At 35.3% G+C, this 22,554-nt stretch overlaps 1 protein-coding gene across 4 annotated transcripts in view; it reads left to right on the top strand.

Annotated features, from left to right (window-relative positions):
- LOC131043947 (uncharacterized) overlaps positions 1 to 13,311 on the top strand; it is a 68,178-nt gene extending 54,867 nt beyond the window's left edge. For 3 of the 4 annotated variants that reach the window (XM_057977187.2, XM_057977184.2, XM_057977188.2), the window contains 4 exons: positions 12,369 to 12,431; positions 12,559 to 12,641; positions 12,736 to 12,801; positions 12,903 to 13,311. In XM_057977187.2, the coding sequence (XP_057833170.2) occupies positions 12,369 to 12,431; positions 12,559 to 12,641; positions 12,736 to 12,801; positions 12,903 to 12,945 (255 nt within the window). In that variant the 3' untranslated portion in view covers positions 12,946 to 13,311. The remainder of the gene's footprint in view (positions 1 to 12,368; positions 12,432 to 12,558; positions 12,642 to 12,735; positions 12,802 to 12,902) is intronic. The other variant, XM_057977186.2, reaches the window with a different exon arrangement.
- The last annotated feature ends 9,243 nt before the right edge of the window (positions 13,312 to 22,554 follow it).

Below are 22,554 nucleotides of genomic sequence, written 5' to 3'. Positions count from 1 at the left end.
CCTTGTGAAACCAATAATTGCGGTAGGAACAAGGACGTAGACAATACTATTCGCTCACATTGTAGAGGAACCAACTATTTGTATATGCAATGCATATGAACTAACCCCTGAAGCGATGATAGGGGCCACTAGGAGTGGTAGAATAAGGTCACTGGGGGTTCATCTTCAAAATCTTCATTGTTACATTCAATGGATTTATACAGCCATGTAGCCTACAACTACCCAACAACTAACTAACAACTAACTAAGAACAAACATATAATAAATTAATATTAACATGTTAATTTACTATTTTTGATATTATGTTATGTCCTGCACTATAATTTCTAACACCCCCCATTAGTGCTGACATATGGACGTTATTTTGGTATTGATCAACAACTGGATTATCTCATATTTACCCCCTTAAATGAATGTCAGTTTCTATCGATTATGCACTCAATGACAATGTGCAATTGCAAAATCTATTCCACCCTTGTGGCTCCAAAATCTTTATACAAAGTGAAAAGATAAATTAAATTGACAGTAACCATTTAGATACCTCTGTCTTGCATATCAAACTGCAAATTGAATATTGATAATTAATTTTGAGTTTTGTGTTCTATTCAACAACTTTCCAAAAAAATTTAAATTTTTGAATTTCATTCTAAAATGAGAAAGATATTGCAGTTTTAGTGAGTTTGTGTTAAACTGTCATTTTAAAATCAGAACAATATACCAACAATATCATGATGCCTAACCAACAATAGCATGATGCCTAACGAGAACATGATTCCACCTTTGCACAAATTGGCTATCCATCAAAGAGCAACATAATAAATCCATACCAATCTAGAAGCAAACAAACCCTTATAACTAAAAGATAAAAAGCTTCTTTTCAACCACTTTGACCTCCTGCACTTTATTGCAACACCATAGATCTTTGCAACTTTCAATGTATGGTTTTCAATATTTTTTAAAATTCTCATATGAAAATGAATTGGAATGAAAAACTATATAAATAGTGAACAAGATGGGGAGAGGAGAGAAACCAAATGTAGATGGATGATGAATGTCAGCAGATTTGCATGAATGGTCTGCACTGTGTCTCTGTTGACAAAATGCAAGAATGGTGGACAGACAACAATGATTGTTGTGCATGGTCTGCAGACTATGCACTTCTTGGCTGTTGTATGAATCACTTTGGAGAGGAAAAGCAAGTGAATGGAAGGCAAACAGAGAGGTCTCACAAGACACTTGCTCTGATACCATATTGAAAATGAGAAACAGAATGCTGGAGGCTCAAACCCACAAATTAATTGTTCATCTTCAACATCTCCATTATTACTTTCAATGAATTTATATAGCCATACAACCTATAAACTCAACAACTAACTAACAACTAACTAAAACTAACATATAATAAATTAACATTAACACGTTAATTTATTATTTATTACATTATGCTATTTCATGCAGTATAATTCCTAACAAGCGGGAGGACATCATTTGTGTTAAGCTTAGAAATATTATGATTTTGAAATAATGCATGAAAGATGAAAGCATGGTTGTTGTAACTAAGCCCATTGGTGAACATTAAAAACTTTTTACTTGCCATCTCACTATGGTCATTTAAAGGTGGCAAAGAAAGAGATTTTGTGGAGTTGTGAAAGGGCACCACGTAGGTGTTTTCTTCCCTTATTATTTGTTTTCCGTAGGAAGATAATATAACACTAATTTATTGATAACAATAAGCCAAATTTTGTGTATGAAATGACATTTGAGTCTCTCAATGAGTTATTTGGGATTGGCAAGTTTTTCAGTTAAATATTGAAATATTTAATTTATGCATGTCTAGATATTTTGAATGCCTTTGGCTAATGACCTGCGATTTTCTCCTTCTAGTGTAATTCTTGCTTTGGTTTGGATGAGTGGCTTTGAGTCTAGATGGTGTGGTTCCCCTACTGTTTTTTGTGCACTTGCTTTCCTAATAGATGAAAAATTCTTTTATGAATTAATGTTTCTCCAACAGAAAGCAAAAAGGGAAGAAAGAGGTATAGTTTACAAGAAACATGAAATCTTGCATCAATCCAGCTTTGATAATAAGGGGATAGGAAAATTGATTAGAGGCAGTTCTTCCAAGAACAGTAAATTTGTCTTCTCTATAGACAATTTAATTAAAGAATTTAGCATGAATGCGTATAGAATTTTTTGTCATGACTCACCAAGGATCTGTCTTTAGAAACTACATTAAGGTAAGATGTGATTTGAACAATCATAATGTCGTCGTGGCTCAACAATTGATAGGATAAATGATCAAGGACTCAACTTCAACTTATGGAAGAAAAATATTCTATGATGTGGTACACAACATGGCTTTGACCAAACTTATTGCAGTGTTTGACACTTCATATTAGTTAAATAAGAACAACATAATTCATGATGCTAACTGCAAGGTAAGATTCACTAGGCTCATTTCCGTAATGTCAAGTACAATATGCGTTTTAATTACCTCCAAAAATGTGTGTTGTGGCTGCAAACTTTTGTGTTCCACTATTCAACCCCCTTGTTGAGGTAAGTCATAAGTCATTTTGATAATGGAATGTTGAAGGGTGGTCTAATGGAAACCATAGTCATGGATTAAGATGATAAGTTAATAAGGTCTTTGATAAAGTTCCAAAAATTTAAAATTTCAATGCAATTTTTTCCACATATAATCTAGTAGTTTCCTTTGCGTTAAAATTAAAATGTGATAACTCCTAGAGTCCTGGATAGTTTGTAGAAGCTAATACGAAAAGAAATGGAATATTGATTGATAAAGAAGAGGTTATATTGAAATCAAGTAGAAGTTTTCTTGGATAAGAACACTACATGTCTTAGTTATAATTAAAGATGTGAATCAAAATAAATTGAGCATTGCTTAAAGTTACAAATAAAGAGTTCTAAGTTGGCTATCTCTTCAATGTGGCATTGCTAATAGATTCAAAATTGGTAACACTTGTTGTCATGGGATTTTTAGGAGATGGGGATTGAATTAACAACTTTTTATATGAAATTTGTACTTTGAATGATGCATATTTTCACAAAAAGAGGGACTATTAATGGACTATGGTTCAATTTTGTTCATTGATCCAATCCATTAGTTATGTAGAGAATATTCTAAATGATTATTGTAAGTAAATTCTAGCCTTCTTTGTCCAATTAAATCATAATTTTTCTACGAAATGTTGATATTTTCAAAAACCCATATGGTGCTGCAAAAGTGATATTTTTCTATTACTTTTGGCCCTACTTTTAGCTTGTGATAACCCCCATATGTAATTTATGAAGTGATTATAATATAATATAAATTTTATTTATAAGAGATAATATAATATTTTATATATGATTCTTAATATTATAAATATTATTATTATTAAACTATCATACTTATATTTATATTTTATAATAACATAATAATATTATTATAAATTGTTAAACTTACATGTTCATATTATTATAAATTGTTTTACGGTAATCAACAAACGATAACATTTATCGTATTACAAATCAACGATGGCAATAATCGAATTAGGCATAACTATGTTAATTATCGGCTGGGAACGATGACAAGGTTCACCACTAGCTTGCCGAGTGGGCACACCTCTTCGCGGGGTACAAGCACAACCTTTCAAACCGAACAGGCACAACAGTAACATCGTGGCTTTGGCAAGCACGGTGAATATAAGTAATAGAAACCTGCGATAGGAGGGGGAAGAAAAGGGAGTTAGGTGAAATCGTGGCTTTGGCAATCACACCACAGGAAATATCGACTCTGCTACCACTTTAGCCAAATGCTATAACTACTCCGCATACACTATCAGAGGTATGTACGTTTTCCACAAGATACCGATAAAACAATTAAGTTATCGTAATACTGCATAATGTTAATGTACTCTTAATTTACAGGGTAGAAGTCATCAGTTTAAATTATAATCTGCAATCACTGAAACAAGTCATAATATGCCATCCTTACATAGAACTGTAGCGTAGGGAATGTATCTTCTTTAATATAAATTCATAGTGGATCTTAAATTAATTCTTTATATGTATCACTTATATTAATAAGCAATAAACTATTTAATTTAATCCTACAAATTGGCAAACGAACAACTTAGAGCAAGAACAAATATTAATTTCTTACCAATTAGTATAGTAGGAAGGGTTGCGTGAATGAATAGGGAAAGGCCTGTGTAAAACCATCAGGCCTCTATCTCAAGATGGGTAGAGATCAACGACTCATATAAGTCCTTGAGGGTGTCGTCCCAAAATTAGGCCTGGGCTTGGATCCAAAAACCCTGAGGGAAGTCGTCACGCTGAGGTATCAAAGTGTCCTATTCAGGAGTGTAATCTTTTCCGAACTTACATTGGTAATAAGGTTTAAAGTTGAACCCCACCTTGAGGTTAATTTTTGTTTTACCTTTCTATTGTTTGAGAATATAGAATTTATGATGTCTTAATTGGTTAAACTTACTTGGGGACATTACAATTGGTATCAGAGCTCGTATCTTGCCATCTTGTGGGGAAAAACAGTTCCTGCAAAACAATCAAAGAGCCCAAAGGGTGTTGGAAAGAGAAAGGAGGAGGCTAGAAGCTGAATCCAACTCAGAATCATATCATTCAATGGAAGAACTAAGTCAAGAGGATATGAGATCATTCATGGAAATTACAACCAAAACTTTGATGGAACAAAATGAGAAAACGCAAATACTCATGGAAACCTTGAAAAACATGAACGCTTCAATAAATGATCTAAGATCCAACCCTAGTGGGAGAGATTTACATACAAATCAATCAGAAAATAATAGTAGGTCATCCACGCCCAAAAGGAATAATCCATCCTTCCTACGTAGTGCAAACACACCCAAGAGGGAGGAAGGGAATAATCAGCCTCGCATAGAAGAATTGGTAGAGGCCTACACTAGATTAAACCCGGAAATAAGAGGACTTATCTTTAAGAGAGTATTGTGAAGCAAAAAAACTGGAAGGCCCTAGAAAAGAAAGAGAACCACAAAATTAGAATCTGAGACACAAGGTAAGCAAGGTCACGATACCAAATTTTGATGGGTCAAACAAAATTTCTGCCCATGGGTGGCTCCAAAAGCTGAATACATTATTGAACCTTAATCCCATGATAGAGGAAGATGCAATTCAATTTGCCATCTTGCACTTAGAGGACACAACCCACGATTGGTGGTATCACGGTGTTCGTACACAAAGATATGAAAATATAAAATCCTATGAAGATTTCTCACAAAAGCTGATAAAATGATTTGATCGGAAACATCCTCAAAAAGATTTTAAAGAACTGACCCAGCAAAAGCAAACATGATCAGTAGATGAGTACATCAATAGATTCCAAGGATTGTCCACAGGGGTTATAGGAATTGATGAAGAAAAGTTAGCCTATCTTTTTGTAGAAGGGTTAATGGACTCAATAAAGGGATTAGTGCTTGCATTCAAACCCACTACTCTATATGATGCCATAGAAACAACCTTATGCATAGAAACATCAACACCCAGCAATAAAAGCTCATATGTCTCCACCAAACCATTCCCAAAGAAGGAGCAATTTCAGAAAATCAGTCCCACCGTAGAGGAATTGAAAAAGAAAGGCTTATGTTTTAGATGCAAACAACCATGGGGGCATGGACATCAATGCCCAAAAAGAAGGTTGAATCCATGCCGAAGATGTAATGAAGAATGGGAACCTGACCATAAATGTACAAACCAAGTCCATCAATATGAAGCGACCTCCGAAGATGATGAAGGGGAAAGCCCCCAAAAGAAAGCTAAGTATGAGGACGATGAGGGAGGAAAAGTGACTATAGCCACTATTACTTCTAGGAAGGCCAAGCACCGCCCTTTCCGCATGAAAGGAACCCTTAAGGGACAAAAGGTCATTACCTTGGTGGATAGTGGAGCCTCCCACAATTTCATAAGTGAATCCTTGGTGGCAAAAAGGAAACTAGCAAGTAAAGAATTTAAAGGTTTTTCTGCAGTAACAACAACAGGGGCTTTAGTAAAATGTACAATAAAGGCTCCCCAATTAAAAATGCTAGTAGGGACATACCCTATTAAAGCAAACTTTTATGTGGTTCCTTTAGATTCTGACTTAATATTGGGCACTCGGCGGATCTACTCATTGGGATGCTTCATGTTTGATCTACCAAATCTCACAATCCGCTTCCTACACAAAGGAGAGGAAGTAGTAGTAAAAGAGCTACCCAACGGATCCCCAAAGATAGTCTCTTGTAAAAAAATGGAAAAAATATTTAGGAAAGACCAAGGAAAATGGGCAGCACAATGTCTAATCCTTGACCAAGCCACGCCTCAAGCAAAAACAACACATATAGAAGTAGAACCCATACTAAGGAAGCACAAAAAGGTTTTTGATGACATTCCTCCCGGATTACCACAAAAAAGGGGATAACATATTATAGAGCTAGAGAAAGGAGCCCAACCAGTAATCACCACACCATACTGACACCCACAAAAGTTTAAGGAGGAGATAGAGAAAACTATCAATGAATTACTAGAAATGGGTAACATCCAGCCCAGTTCCAGCCCATTTGCATCATCTGTGGTACTAGTTAAAAAAAAGGATGGAACAATAAGGATGTGTATTGACTCTAGGGCTCTGAACAAGAAAACCATAAAGAATCGATACCCTATTCCTAGAGTGGATGAACTCGTAGACAAGCTACATGGGGCCAAATACTTTTCAAAAATTGACTTAAGGTCGGGGTATCACCAATGCGGATGAGAACAGAAGACATTCCCAAAACAACATTTAGATGCCACTATGGGCACTTTGAATTCCTTGCCCTTCCCTTTGGCTTAACCAATTCCCTAGCAACATTTTAATCTTGCATGAACCATACCTTTAGGAAGCAACTCAAATTTTTTTTGCTAATATTCTTTGATGATATCCTCATATATAGAAGAACTTGGGAAGATCACCTTAAACACATTGACAAAGTATTGGGAATCCTTGAACAAGAGTCACTCTATGCTAAAGCATCAAAATGTGATTTTGGGCTAAAGGAGATCTTGTACTTAGGCCACAAAATCAGTGAGCACGGAGTAAGTGTTGATGAAGACAAAATCAAGGCTATCAAGGAATTGCCTAAACCTAAAACACTGACCCAACTTAGAGGATTTATTTGACTATGCAGTTATTACAGACAATTTATAAAGGGATTCTCAAAAATAGCAGCACCCCTTATAGACTTAACCAAAAAGGGAGTATTTGGATGGAATGAGAAAGCCCAACAGGCTTTTGAAGAACTCAAGAGGGCCATGAGTTCATTTCCCAGTTTTGGCAGTCCTTGATTTCTCTCGAGTCTCTACCATTTGAATTACAATGTGATGCATCAAGGGAAGGCATCGTTGCAGTACTAATGCAGAACAAACACCCCGTTGCCTTTGAGAGTAGGAAACTTCACTTGTTGGAAAAACCCTATTCCATCTACGATGAAGAGATGTTGGCAATCAAGCATGTCTTGGCAAAATTTAGGCAATACCCGGTTTGTGGTAAATTCCTAGTGAAAACGGACCATAACAGTCTGCAATTCTTCCTTAGACAAAAGGATCTGAACGATCATCAACAGAAATGGGTAAGCAAACTACAAGCTTACAATTTTGACATAGAATATGTAAAGGGAAATAATGTTGTAGCTGATGCACTCTCTAGAAGGCCGTACTTATTTACACTGATAGACATCACACCAGATTGGAAATACACCATCATCGCAGAATATGCCAAAGATCCCCATGCCAATGAAATCATGCAGGGAAGCATACCATCAGAGAATTATAAGGTGGTAGGAGTAATCTTATACAAAAATAGAATATATCTTACTCCAGGATTGAAAATGAAGACAACCATCATTAAAGAATTTTATGACAGCCCCCTTTCAGGTCATCAAGGCTACTACAAAACATACAAACAAGGGAAATTTATTCATGGAAGGGACTTAAAAAGGACATGCTCAAGCATGTTCAAGAGTGCATGACCTGCTAGAGGAATAAAGCAGAACAAGTACATCTTGCCAGATTGCTGCAACCACTACCAATACCCAATTAGAAGTGGGAAAGTATCTCCATGGATTTTATAGTTGGCCTTCCCAAGGTTCAAGGAAAAGATTGCATATATGTGGTAGTGGATCGTCTGACTAAATACTCACACTTTATGGTTATATCTAGGGAATACTGAGCACCACAAGTTGCAGAAGTATTCTTCAAAGAAGTATTCAGACTACATGGGCTGCCAAGGAATATTGTTAGTGATAGAGGTCGCAGATTTTTGAGTATGTTTTGGCAAGAGTTATTCCGTTTGTCAGGGACAGAATTGACACCTAGCACAAGTTACCACCCCCAAACTGATGGACAGACAAAAATTGTAAATAAATGGGCAGAAGGTTATTTGAGGAATTATGTCACAGGGCAACAAAATGCATGGGTAAAATGGCTACACCTGGGTGAGTATTGTTGCAATACCACACATCATCTATCCATTGGGATGAGTCCATTCAAAGCACTATACTATGAAGCCTCTTCTTTCAGAGGTTTGATCCTTCCAGAAAGCAGGGTACGGGGAGCCAAGGATTTTGTGCAACAAAATGTGGATATTATGAGAGCACTCAAAGATAACCTTCACCATGCACAAAGCCAACAAAAGATGTACGCCGACCGAAACAGGACTGATCGAGTTTTTGAAATCGGAGATTGGGTATTTTTGAGGTTACAACCCTATAAACAGGGAACTATTAAAACCAGTGGAGCAGAAAAATTGAAACCACGATTCTACAGGCCATACAAAATCCAAAAAAAGATTGGAGAAGTGGCTTATGAATTAGAACTACCTGAACACAACAGGATTCATAGTGTCTTTCATGTATTCAGACTTAAAAGGGTCCTAGGTCAACAAATTGAACCATGCAAGGAACTACCTCCGCTCGATGATGAGGGAAAACTCATCTTAGAACCTGAGAGAGTTCTCAGCATGAGGGAAAAGGAACTAAGGAACAAGACCATTCCGGAATACTTGATCAAGTGGAGGGGTCTACCAAAAGAAGATGCATCATGGGAGGGAGCAGAGATCTTTGAACACCCAAACCTTAAGTTGCTTGAGGACAAGCAAATTTAGGAGGGGTGGACGGTGATAACCCCCATGTGTAATTTATGAAATGATTATAATATAATATAAATTTTATTTACAAGAGATAATATAATATTTTATATATGATTCCTAATATAATAAACATTATTATTATTTAACTATCGTACTTATATATATTTATATTTTATAATAACATAATAATATTATTATAAATTGTTAAACTTACATGTTCATATTATTATAAATTGTTTCACGGTAATCACCAAATGGTAATCAACAAACGATAATCACCAAACGATAAATCGTATTACAAATCAATAATGGCAATAATCGAATTAGGCATAACTATGTTAATTATCGGCTGGGAACGATGATAAGGTTCACCGCCAGCTTGCCGAGTGGGCACACCTCTTCGTGGGGTACAGGCACAACCTTTCAAACCGAACAGGCACACCAGTAAAACATCGTGGCTTTGGCAAGCACAGTGAATATAAGTAATAGAAACCTGCGATAGGAGGGGGGAAGAAAAGGGAGTCAGGTGAAAGGGTGTCTGAGGTAATCACGCCACATGAAATATCAACTCTGCTACCACGTTAGCCAAACGCTATACCTACTCCACATACACTATCAGAGGTATACAATTAAGTTATCGTAATACTGCATAATGTTAATGTACTCTTAATTTACAGGGTAGAAGTCATCAGTTTAAATTATAATCTGCAATCACTGAAATAAGTCATAATATGCCATCCTTACATAGAACTGTAGCGTAGGGAATGTATCTGCTTTAATATAAATTCACAGTGGATCTTTAATCAATTCTTTATTTGTATCACTTATATTAATAAGCAATAAACTATTTAATTTAATCCTACAAATTGGCAAATGAACAACTTAGAGCAAGAACAAATATTAATTTCTTACCAGTTAGTATAGTAGGAAGGCTTGCGTGAATGAATAGGGAAAGGCCTGTGTAAAGCCATCGGGCATCTATCTCAAGATGGGTAGAGATCAGCGACGACCCATATAAGTCCTTGAGGGTGTCGTCCCAAAATTAGGCTTGGGCTTGGATCCAAAAACCCTGAGGGAAATCGTCACGCTGAGGTATCAAAGTGTCCTATTCAGGAGCGTAATCTTTTCCGAACTTACATTGGTAATAAGGTTTAAAGTTGAACACCACCTTGAGGTTAATTTCTGTTCTACCTTTCTATTGTTTGAGAATATAGAATTTATGATGTCTTAATTGGTTAAACTTACTTGGGGACATTATATAGCCTACCATATATTATCCCAAAGTATAGTATACCAAATAGTCATCATCCCACTTGAAGACTTACACCTTGCAAATGCAAGGTAATAATGCTCTCTATCTATATTATAGTACTTGCTTATAAACCTTGGGAGTTGGTAATCAAAACTCAATATATCTAGTATAAAAGACAACTGCAAAACTATGTCTGAAGATGAGTATCTCATAATGTTCATCATGAATAATATCTCTTATTGAACTCCAAAGCATCCATCTGCACCACCTAGCCTATAGCAAATTATTTATCAAATTAATAAATATAATCATAAATGTTGTCAAACATTTGAGAAAGTTTTGATCACATTATGTGCTTTAGAGATAACATATTTATCTGGGGTGTTAAGGTGACCCAAGGAATAACACACTAAATGAATTCTAATTTGTTACGAATGGCAATGAATGTGAAAGAACAATAACAACCATTAGGGTGCCTTAGCAAAGAGGACACACCAACAACAAATTAAAGAGTGAATACTTATTCAATGATTTTACAAATTTTACAAAGTTTGTTAAATGATTAGAGAGGTTAACAATATCAACCAAATTGAATGTCTATTTTAGTAATTAAATGATTAGAGAGGTTAAATGTATCAACCCAATTGAGTGTCTAATTTAGTAGTAAAATGATATATTTGATATGTTAATATACCAATATCAGAAATGAAAGGATTGCTTGGCAATTACAAGTTTTAAAGCCACTTTCCATCCACCTATTCAGATTCTCCATATCTTGTTTTTGTATTAAGTATCTTGAAATACGTAGACAAAATAGAACTGGCATTGTTAGAGTTGTGCAGTATCAAGTATGAGAAATTAGGTTAATTTGGACCTTGTGTGCTTGGTACAATGACAAAGCAAGTGAAGAAAAAAGTCAGTTGGAGTAATATCACCATACAAGATGGTCAAAGTACCAAATCTAATTGGATCTCTTGCAAACCCCAAATCATAGGAGGATCTATATGTATATTCCTAATGACCACATTTCATGTGGCAATTAAGAAGCGTCCAAAAACGAATAATGTATAAACACTTCCAAATCTTGGATCAATACATATTCATAGGATGATGCATGTACCCACTAATACGAGGATCTATAGATGTCAAATTTGTTATATTATGGACATTTGACAATTCATATAGCTTAAAGAACATTTGGATTTCTATATGCCACCTTACTTTACCTTGGGGATGACATACAAAATTCTAGTAACGGTAGAGTTTGTAGGGGTTTCAAATGGGTTAGATGGTTAGATTTTTTTATTGATAAGCATGCATAAAAAGCAATTAAGAACTGTACTTTTGGAAAACCAAACTCAGTTGTCAAATCCTAGCCACATAAAAGCTTCTATAAACATTATTTGATCAAAGGTTCTTGAGAATAAAACAAAAAACTACTCTTCTCTATTATATTTAGAAAGAAACTATAAATTAATATCCCTGAATGAGTACAAAACGTCAGATAATACAGATAAAATTTGTTTTGAAAATTTTAGTAAAGAAGTTATTTTTCTTTTCTTTTAAAAAAAAATATTTGTTAAAGAATTAGGTGCTAAATATGGGATCTACATGTTGCTTAAAGCAAAAGAAAATAAAGGTTCGAAATATGTTATGTAGGGTAATATGTGTTACCAACTTTATTTATGATGTTTCGAAAGTCATAAATGGAAATAAATAAATATTTCCAATATTGAATAAAAGTGTGTTGGAGTGGCTAGTGAAACTATTTAGTTAAAATCTTGAGTGACACAGTTTTTAATGATATACAGTTAGTGTACAGAATATTTTCCACGTATTAATAAAAGAAAATAGTAACATAGAACTCAATTGTCTCTGTGGCCTTATAGGAAGCAGCAATATTTCTCTTGTTAGTTGTTGACTACTATGATAATTGATATATTTTCTATACTCTGTTAATAGACACAAGAAGTTGCACATGCTTTTGGAGCGGCTTGCACCCCAGATTTTTTCATTTTCAAGAAGGTATTAAGTAGAGTTAATGTAGAGCTTGAAAATAGTGCTTGCATCTTAGAGCTTGAATATTGAATGTTATGGAAGCTTTTACCTCATTCAGTAATAAACATAAATTGTTGGTGACTTGGTTGAATAGGATGGAAGACGACCATTTGAGCTTTCTTATCATGGACAATTTGATGATTCACGACCTAATAACAATAGACCCATTACAGGGCGGTATGAGCTCTTAATTCTTATGAGCCAAAAAAAATTTGAGTATTTTGGATGAAATTTCATATGTTAATCCTTTTTTCAATTTATTTGTTTGTAGAGACTTGAGAATAGCATTGGATTGTGTGCTAAGTGCTCGACCCATAAGTATTCCACAAAAACCAAGGTACGTAGTGTTAAGCTTACAATATGAAAATCAAAGTCACTATTTATATTTATTAGAATTGCAAGTCTATTTAAACACATTTCATTATGTTGGTTTTTAAGTATTGGATGCAGCATCAAGTGGCACCCAGGTAGCATGAAATAGTCTTCTTTGTAGCTTGGGATAAGCTGTGGTTAATCATAATCAAAATTTGTTACATGAGTTGTCACAATGTTAGATGTTGGGAACTCTAGCATTTATTTCATTGAGAAATATTACTTATGCTCTATCACTATGGTATGTGAATCATGTAGAAATATGTAAGATGATGGTATGTGAATCATGTAGAAATATGTAAGATGATTGATTTTTATAGGGATAGGAGAAGTGGATTTAAACAGATGAAGGGTAAAACATTTTGCAATTGATAAATTTTTCTTGTGGGTAATATTGGACATAGATTCCATGATTGACAAGTATTATTTGTTGCAATGCACCACATCCAATAAATTGAACACATTATTTCACCAATTTAAGTCATCATGAGCACTATTTGTCATTTTATATTTACATGAAAGACATCACTATCTTAATATCTATTAACTAGTTAAAGAAGGAAATAAATAGTTAAAAAAATTGTTAATAAATCTGGGTAAAAGAATTATACAATGTTGATACCTCCTACCTATTTGGAAGGGATAAATTTTAGTATTGTAAAGCAAAACAAATTTAGGCTAAAGAATATTTGATAATTTGTAAATAATTTAGTATGGGACTTGTCTCTCCTAATTTTGAAAGAACAGTAGAGCACACACCATATGCAATAATCAAGTAATAGTGACAGTTTATTTTAAGTATTCATTAATGTCTTGTGGTTGGACATAATATGTTATTGACAATTTATAGTGAAGCTTAATATTGATTGTATGATACTTGGATTAAATATCCCTTTTAATCTAGTTTTGATCCTTGCTAACTTCTTTACTTAACTCATTTTTTCAATATATCATTTTTAACTTAATATCCCTAATAATACCTTGATGATAAAACTACTCTTTATGTTTCCAAACGTTGGCTCCAAAAACTACAATCCCTTTTCCCCTAACTTCCCTACTCATAAATAAGACAAGGGGAACAAGTTACCTTGGAAAAGGAGATAAACCATCAACAAAGAAAATGCAACCTGAGGCTAGTGCATAGGGTAGATTAATCCACCTTCAATTTCTACTAACCTTAGAGGGTGATTGTTGAGGCCTTTTTGGTATGACAATTAAACGTAAAAGAAGAAATGATATTTAGGCATTGATCAACATGCCCTAATGACAACCATTTTTGGACATTCAAGACCTCACAATAAGCAAATTGAAATAATCAATCATATGCAAATAGAGATAAACATAAGCTTACACTACTAATCATGAATCTATGCACCATGTGGTAATATCATTGCAACACTCTTAATGTTTATTAATCACAATGTTGTTATCAATATTAATTGTTAAAAAAGGGGCTGTAGAGGTGAGTAGAACCCTTATATGCATACCTCTCTTAAGCATTTTATTCAAGCGTTAAACCCTTAAGATGTGACAACATTTATAATATTGAGTTATGTATGCAAGAAAAGTAAGAATGACGATATGATGTAAATATATAACTATGTTTCTTATTGAGTGGATTGATTAAAAAACCAAACATGTTGTGCTTACTCAACTAGGAGATGAGGTTAACATATTGGAATAAAATAGGGCACATGGGACTGCAATAGAACTAGAAAAATGCATATGCACATATTATGGTAACAAGGAATGTTAAACCATTAGTCATACATAACAAGCCATCACTAATAAAAATGAATTTATGTTCATTAAGGGAAAGGTTGTCATGAAGCCTTCATAATAGTTTTATTGTTTTGCTAGACTCACTCTGAAAGAAAACATATTAGGAAATGTAATATGAGAGTTCCTACAATATGAACTCTCACAGAATACTTAATGTATCCACAAAGATATCTAATCATGCAATTGTTAAGCTCGATCATACCTAGCTCAACCTTTATGAAAAAAGATCAATACCTCAAAATATTGCAGGACTTGAATTGATCCCTTGGAATACATTTCGAGCTACAAAGTATGTAATGGAAGCAAATACCAACCTTAAAGACATCTTACGTTCATGTACATTTATATTATTTTAATTTACAATCAACCTCTTGGGTGCATGCACCTTTGAAAAATCATGCCAAATCAACATGGATATCCCATCATAATCAATAATCACCTAAAGGCAAAAACTTGCAAAAATATAGGGGGAAATCAACATTGGATTTAACATTTAACATACATTAGTACATGAAGAATCTCCATGCTTATATAATTCATTAAAATCATGTTATAGGTTTGCAAGAGCATGTGAGACACCTATACTAGGTGCAAAAATCACCTCAAGCTACATCCATTGCACAATTAGCAATATATTCATCAACAAACAAGAGCTCACTTGATTAGCATGAAATCTCCTCTCATGTCTCAACATAAAATCCTAAGGGTACCCACAACATTAGTTAGTGCATCATACACCGTGAACAAGCATACCCATGTTTTTTTGATAGGAAAGTAGGGATTTTGAAAGGGCCTTGACCCTTTTACAACATGAGGGTTGTGTTTGAAAAGATAAGTAGTAAACTAGAGTGTTGAACCCTTTACAACAAAGGCCCCAAGGGTTGGTAAACATAGGCCATAACAAGCCACTTACAACACAAGCAAAAAGCAAGCAATCAACATCAAGAATGGATTGAACTTACACTAGACCAAACCACTATTATAGTAATAGGGTGGATGGAATTAGGATCTATCATATCGAACCCTCAACACTACTATTGGCAATTGCCTATGACACTATTATGGGTGATTACATAGACTATTCACTAATGACAGGGATGAACTCTTGGACCTTTTGCTTCCACCATAGAATAGTAGGGGCCCACCCAACTATGTGTGCGGATGGGTAGGGGGCTAAAGGGATTTTTGTTGGACACAATGGATCACTGAGAGGGGGGTGAATAAGTGATTTAACACTTTTCCTTTCAAACAGGGATATATCGGTACTCTATGAAGCAAACAAAGTACAGATCGATAAGCTAAACTATGCAAACAAAATGTATGAAAGGATTTGCTATAACATCAAAATAACTCATACACCAGAATGCATCACATTACAATAGATATACGAGGAAAACCCAATATGGGAAAAACCTCGGTGAGAATAGATGTTGGAGATCTTCTGCTCCAATCTAGCCTCACAATAAAACTCATTTGATTACAATTTTAGGGAACCAACCCAAGGAGCACCAACCCCTGAACAATTTAAAGGCTACAACCTAAAGGAGCTACAACCCCTGCACTGAGCACCTACTCAATTAAAACAATATGATGCTTCAAATACAAAAATAACTTCCTTGTTGCAAATGAAGTTTTGCAACCCTTCAATACATTGCACTACCAGTTTCAATCTTACCGATCTGTGAAACCTCCACACTCACTGCACCACTGCCTTTATGCAGGTTCTTACTTTGTCAAAAATTTCCCTTCCTTTGTCGACTGGATTCACCTCACACCTGCTTACACTCTTACATGTTTTGTCTCTGTCGGTTGTTCTCTGCCGGTTTACACCTTGTAGGTTTCTCCTTCAACACACAGTCACTAGAGATTTTCTTTGTTTTTCACTTAAACAATCCCCTCTCTCTCTCTCTCTCTCTCTCTCTCTCTCTCTCTCTCACACACACACACACACACACACACACACACACACACACACACACACACACACACACTCTCACATACACTAGCATAATCACATATAATTCCGCAACAACTGTCATATCGATTTTAGACTTGTATATTTAAAAACAAGTTTTCTCGCCAAAAACAAATCCAAACATCAAGTGGTTAGGGTTTCTTTCCTTTGACCAAATCAGCATCAAATCTTGTTTGATCCACCTTGGATCGTTCACTTACTATGGGGAGATGCATCTGTACACGTTTTCAGTCATCCAATGCATGTTTTCTAAAAATAGCAAACATTACCCTGCTTTACAGCCTTGATCTTGGTCGACTTCATCTTGTCCAGCTGTTTTTGACTGGAGGTCAATCTCCAATCGGATTCCGTGCTCCGATCACCATGCCAACAACTACCTAATCATTCTTTGTCGTCCATTCAACCTCGAGCTGCAACATTAAGATAAAATCCCATTGTTTTTGGATTTATCATTTAATGACCACCAACTGTACAAACATCCATGTTGATGAACATTTTATCAACCTCTGCATGTTTGCCACCTCAGCTGCCCATGGCACACATCGACATACTTTCAACTCACCGACAAAGGGTCTGTTCCACCATGAACATCCCTGCCGGTACAAACCCTTCTACTGGTACAGACCTTTACCGGTATGCCAAATACACAGGACAACCATTGTTATCGGCATTACACTATACTGACAGTTCATCTAGCCTTCCAGTATGTCTTCATGCCATTCGTTCAGTTTAGCTCATCGGGTGTTGTTGTGATTCATCTAACATTCCACCTCTTCATCACAAACAAACAACTAGCCTTCATACCGGTTTATGCCTTACCGGTTAATATTTAGGCATGCCAACTCACTCCTGTTTCTCACCTTATACCGATGATATCATTTGTCAACACATGATCATACCTCTCTTCTTTATGTCGGTTCAATCTTCTTCATACCGGGTTGACACACCCTACCGATAGCCTGCAATACCAGTTGACATCAATGACAATTCAATGCCAACAATCTCCCCCTTTGGCATTGATGTCAACATTTTATGTTCCGGTTTCTCTCCCCCTTTGACAACAATGGCAAAGGGAACCTTAGTCTGACACCAACCATACTGCCAAAGTCTACCCATAATCTCTCCCTTGTCTACATTCTGTAGGACACATTCTCCCCTTGCATCCATGCTTCATGATTCAAGAGTCATAGGATATTAACAATTGTTGACTCCCCCTAAACCATAAATCTCTCTTACACATTTAAGAGTGCTGCCGGATGGTGGGACAACTCCCATCTTATGTCTCAAGTACTCAAATGGGTCCAAAGGAAGTGGCTTGGTAAATATGTCAGGAATCTGCTTAGTGGTTGGAGCATATTCTACTATGACCTCCTTGTCTACTACCTTCTCTCTCAAGAAGTGATACTTGATTGCAATGTGCTTTGTGCTTGAGTGCATTACTGGATTCTTGGAGATGTTGATTGCACTTGAGTTATCTCATCGGATTGGAATAGGTTCCGGTATCTCCACCTATATGTCTTTCAGTGTCTACTTCATCCACAATATCTATGAACAACATGTAGCAGTTGCTATATACTCTGCCTCAGCAATAGATAGTGACACCAAATCTTGCTTCTTGTTGTGCCATGATACTAATTGGTCTCCTAAGTAGAAAGCACCTCCACTTGTACTCTTCTGGTCATCAATACTTCCTACCCAATATGCATCAGTATAAGTGTGCAAAGAGAAGTCTCCTTTCTTTGGATACCACATGCCATAACTAATAGTTCCTTGCAGATACTTGAAGATTCTCCTGATTGCATTTAAGTGAGAATGTTTAGGAGCAACTTGGAATCTTGCTACCATGCAAACAACTTGTACAATATCCGGTCTAGATGTTGTTAGATATAACAGACTACCAATCATAGACCTATATAGTGTTTGCTCAACTTCTGGTGACTCATCTAGTTTGCTCAACTTACAACCGATAACCATGGGAGTACTTACCGATTTGCTGTCCTCCATTTGAAATTTCTTCAACATGTCTTTAACATACTTGGTTCGTGAGATGAAGATTCCTTTCTCCTGCTGTGAGATCTGCAAACCAAGAAAATAGGACAACTCACCCAGCATGGACATCTCAAGTTCTGTCTTCATTTGATGAGAAGCCCATAATAGACGACCCATTAATGAGAAGCCCACCCATTGTGGAAAAAACCGTAGTAGTAGAAAAACCAATGCCAAAAGACACACCAACAGCAAACACAAAATAACCATGGCTCATTGCGATAGACAACGAACGAACACTAGAGACGAGGAGCACACTTGCAACAAATGACCGATGAATGGGAAGCCCATCCACGATAGAAGAAACTCTAGTATCAGAAGAATCAATGCTAAACGACACAACAACAAACACAAAGGAACCATGGGTCACTATGACAAACAAAAGATGGATAGGAGCAGGAGAAGCCCGTTTCAATTATTTTACAAAATATTAAAATTTTGGTGTGCCAACACCGAGGTAAGCAAATTTTTCGTGGTTGACATTAGTAGAGAGTGACCCTATAAGTTTTTAACCTTGTTGGCTCTACAAGCAAGAAGCCTCACCATTTCACCAAGGGATCTCCCCTTGAATTTTTTTGTGTGTTAACACCAAGGTAAGCAACTCCCCATTGTTGACACGGTAGAGAGCGACCCCCATGAGGTTTGAACCTTAGTTGTTGGCTCTACAAGCAAGAAGCTCTACCATTTCACCAAGGGGTCTCCCCTTAATGTTTGGTGTGTTGACACCAAGGTAAGAAAATCTCCATTGTTGACATGATAGAGAGGGACCTCGAGGTTTGAACCTTGGTTGTTGGCTCTATAGCTAAAAAGACCCACCATTTCACCAAGGGGTCTCCCCTTACTAGCATACCCATGTTGCCAATGACTAAGTAAATACATATCTAGCCTCCGAACTCTATGACTACCAATAAGAAGAAGAATCCAAATTTTGAGAGTATACATGACATGGATAGGGTACAATGAAAGTGATGTTGCAAGAGCCTCAACCATTGTTGTAAATGCCACAAACAATATGAACTTGATTAAATTTAAGCATCATTTTATTATGTTTAAGTTCTTGGTAGAAACATATGGCCATTGTGATGCTAGAGGAAAACATAAGAGATCAATGATCATTAGTCATCCATGTTGGCAACAAAAGCATGTTAATATTTATGTTTGGGGGTGTTGACCAATAGAAACTTGAAAGAGACACATGAAACTATGTTAGCAGTCTATGATCAAATAGAAATATTCGTTGGTGGGCATAGTAATTTGAATTAAGTTGAATGGGCAAATATGAATTAGGCAAAGAGATGAGACTACATAAGGAATCTAACACCAATTCGTGTGACATTAACATTGAGGTGGTTTGGTTCAATCCAATAATACTATTGAATTGGCGATTATTGAAGCTTAGAGGACTAATGCACATGGGTAATGCATAGACTAGAACATGGACAAGATTACATGAACAATACTAAGACTAATATCTGGATTCAAACTTTAATGAAAATATTTTTGACCAATTGTTTACATAGAATTTACTAGAGCGTGGAAGTACATCAAACTAGAATATGGAAAAATAATGCCAACATAAGAAAGGAAATTACTATATTAGAGGATACTAGATACCTATACTTGACCTTACCAAGGTTTAGTTTCTCAAAATGAGGTAATGGATGTTAAAATTTTTAGAAAGAATAATCACTTATTATGCCAAAGTAAAAAAAAATAACACATGATGATGATAATTCTTGTAACTGATGCATAAAAAATAAATCTGATGTGTCTTATGATCACCAACAATGGATAGTCTTTGTAACAACTCACTTTTCAAACCCTCAACTATTGTGTAACCATAGTTTATCAAAATGAAAATACAATAAATGTATGTTCATCATCTTACAATAACATGGAATCATGTAAAATATAGCATACACACAACACACCAAGTTAACATGGAGAAATCTTTGATTCAATGAAAAAAAAACCCAACAAGAGTATGCCATAAAAACCTCATACACACTATCTTAGTTATTAATAGGCTAGTTGGAGCTTTGCCAATGTATTCAAAGCCCTCCACACTTATCTTGTCAACCCTCCAACAAAGAAAAACTATCATCTTTCCACTTATTTGTGGAAATTGAAGATCATTTCGTAAGGTCTCCCACTTGATCCAACCCTTCACACTTCAATTTTGTAATAGTTCTAATAATCCTACATGTTTCCCTGGTTATAAAATGAAAGAAGCACATAATTTGTATTGACTCAAATAGAAAAATCATTCATATTACATTCTCTATCCACACAAAATGAAACCACCACCTACATTACCCTATTGATCACAAATTTATTGTGGTGTTTATGAGATCATTGTGGCACCCCTTGCATTCACATGGCATATGAACACCCACAAAGCAATAATTGCAAAAACTATTCATCTCCTAGTTCTATTTGTCCTTCAATTTGAGAATGAAATGCCATATATCTCTTATACTTAGTATCCAATATATTCCATAGAATGCACCAAAACTTATACAAGAATTGAGAATCCCTATATCAGTAGATCACTTTCAACTAGTCTTTTTATAAACCACCAAAACACACATCTTATTGAAACTACTACAACAAAGGTACGCGTTATAAATTCTAAAGTGTACTTCCATTTGAGAGATCCACTAATCAAATTTCTCAACATTTATCTCTCCATTATATGTCTATGTATATTGATCTTAGCTTTGGCCTTGAAGAATTCTTCATGTGAAGGCTCTACTTTCTTGGGTTCACCCTTATCTAGTTCTTTATCTTATTCATGATGCATTGTCACTCCAAGTCTAAGTCAAGGCTAACATAATTGTCTCCAACCTATCAATTTTATTAACTAAACTGGAAATCTAAGAAACATCATTAGGGCAATTATTTGAAATTGACTCCATATCTTATTCTTCTCTTTCCATGGCTCTTCTATCCTTAGTTCACTTATTTATGTAAATCTTATGTTTTTAAGCAAACAATTCTCCACTCACCAGACCTATAGGATAGTGTACCATGTTCACCACTCCAATTCAAGATCTAAATATAACTTTGATGTTTCTTGATCCATAAAATATAGAGGTTATGCTTCTTATGATCATTAACAATGGATACTCTTTCTGTCAACTCACTTTTGGAACCATTAAAGTACTCTCTAACATCCTTGATTGAAATGGAAACTTTAGTAAACAAATGTTCACAATCTTAAATTGTGACAAATTATATAGATAAGAAAGAACACACAATACACCAAGTTAAGTGGGAGAAAACCCTAATTGGGTGGAAAACCCAATAAGAGCATATTATAAGAACTTCCTCTAGTATCTTAGGTATCATTTGTGAGTGTTAGATTTCCTTATAGGACAGTTGTATCTTTTATAATATTTGTAAATATCAACACCTATATTTTTGACCTTGGAACTAAGAGTTCATGTCACCTTTCCACTTGTTCATGGAACTTGAATATCAAAGATTCCATGTGATCAAACCCTTCACAATTAGATTTTACAATATTTGTAGTACTCCTACCTCCCTTCATGACACTAAAATGGAGAGAAGCGTGTAATTTAAATATACTCAAGTACAAAAGAACTTTTTCTATATTGGTTATCTTATGTTTGTTGTAATATTAAGAGATCACCATGGTATCCATCAAATCGTTTCAATATGTGTGTTCACCACAATAAATGAGATTTTCACTACCCGTACACAAAGTGACAATTTCACCATTATTCATTTTCTAGTACATTTCAACATTAGAAAATTGAACAAAGAATTTCCAAACCATCCTTGTTATCCTCCAATCAACTCCATGAACCATTTTTTTGTGACACGAAAAATCTCTTAATTATGTGTCATCTAAAGTGAACCCTCAAGCTGACCACACTAGTCTGGCTTAAG

Source organism: Cryptomeria japonica, chromosome 5 (genome assembly GCF_030272615.1).
Source record: "Cryptomeria japonica chromosome 5, Sugi_1.0, whole genome shotgun sequence".
In the NCBI taxonomy this organism is placed as follows: domain Eukaryota; kingdom Viridiplantae; phylum Streptophyta; class Pinopsida; order Cupressales; family Cupressaceae; genus Cryptomeria; species Cryptomeria japonica.
Note: the sequence above shows the minus strand (reverse complement) of the source record. Positions and strands in the feature narration are given on the sequence as shown.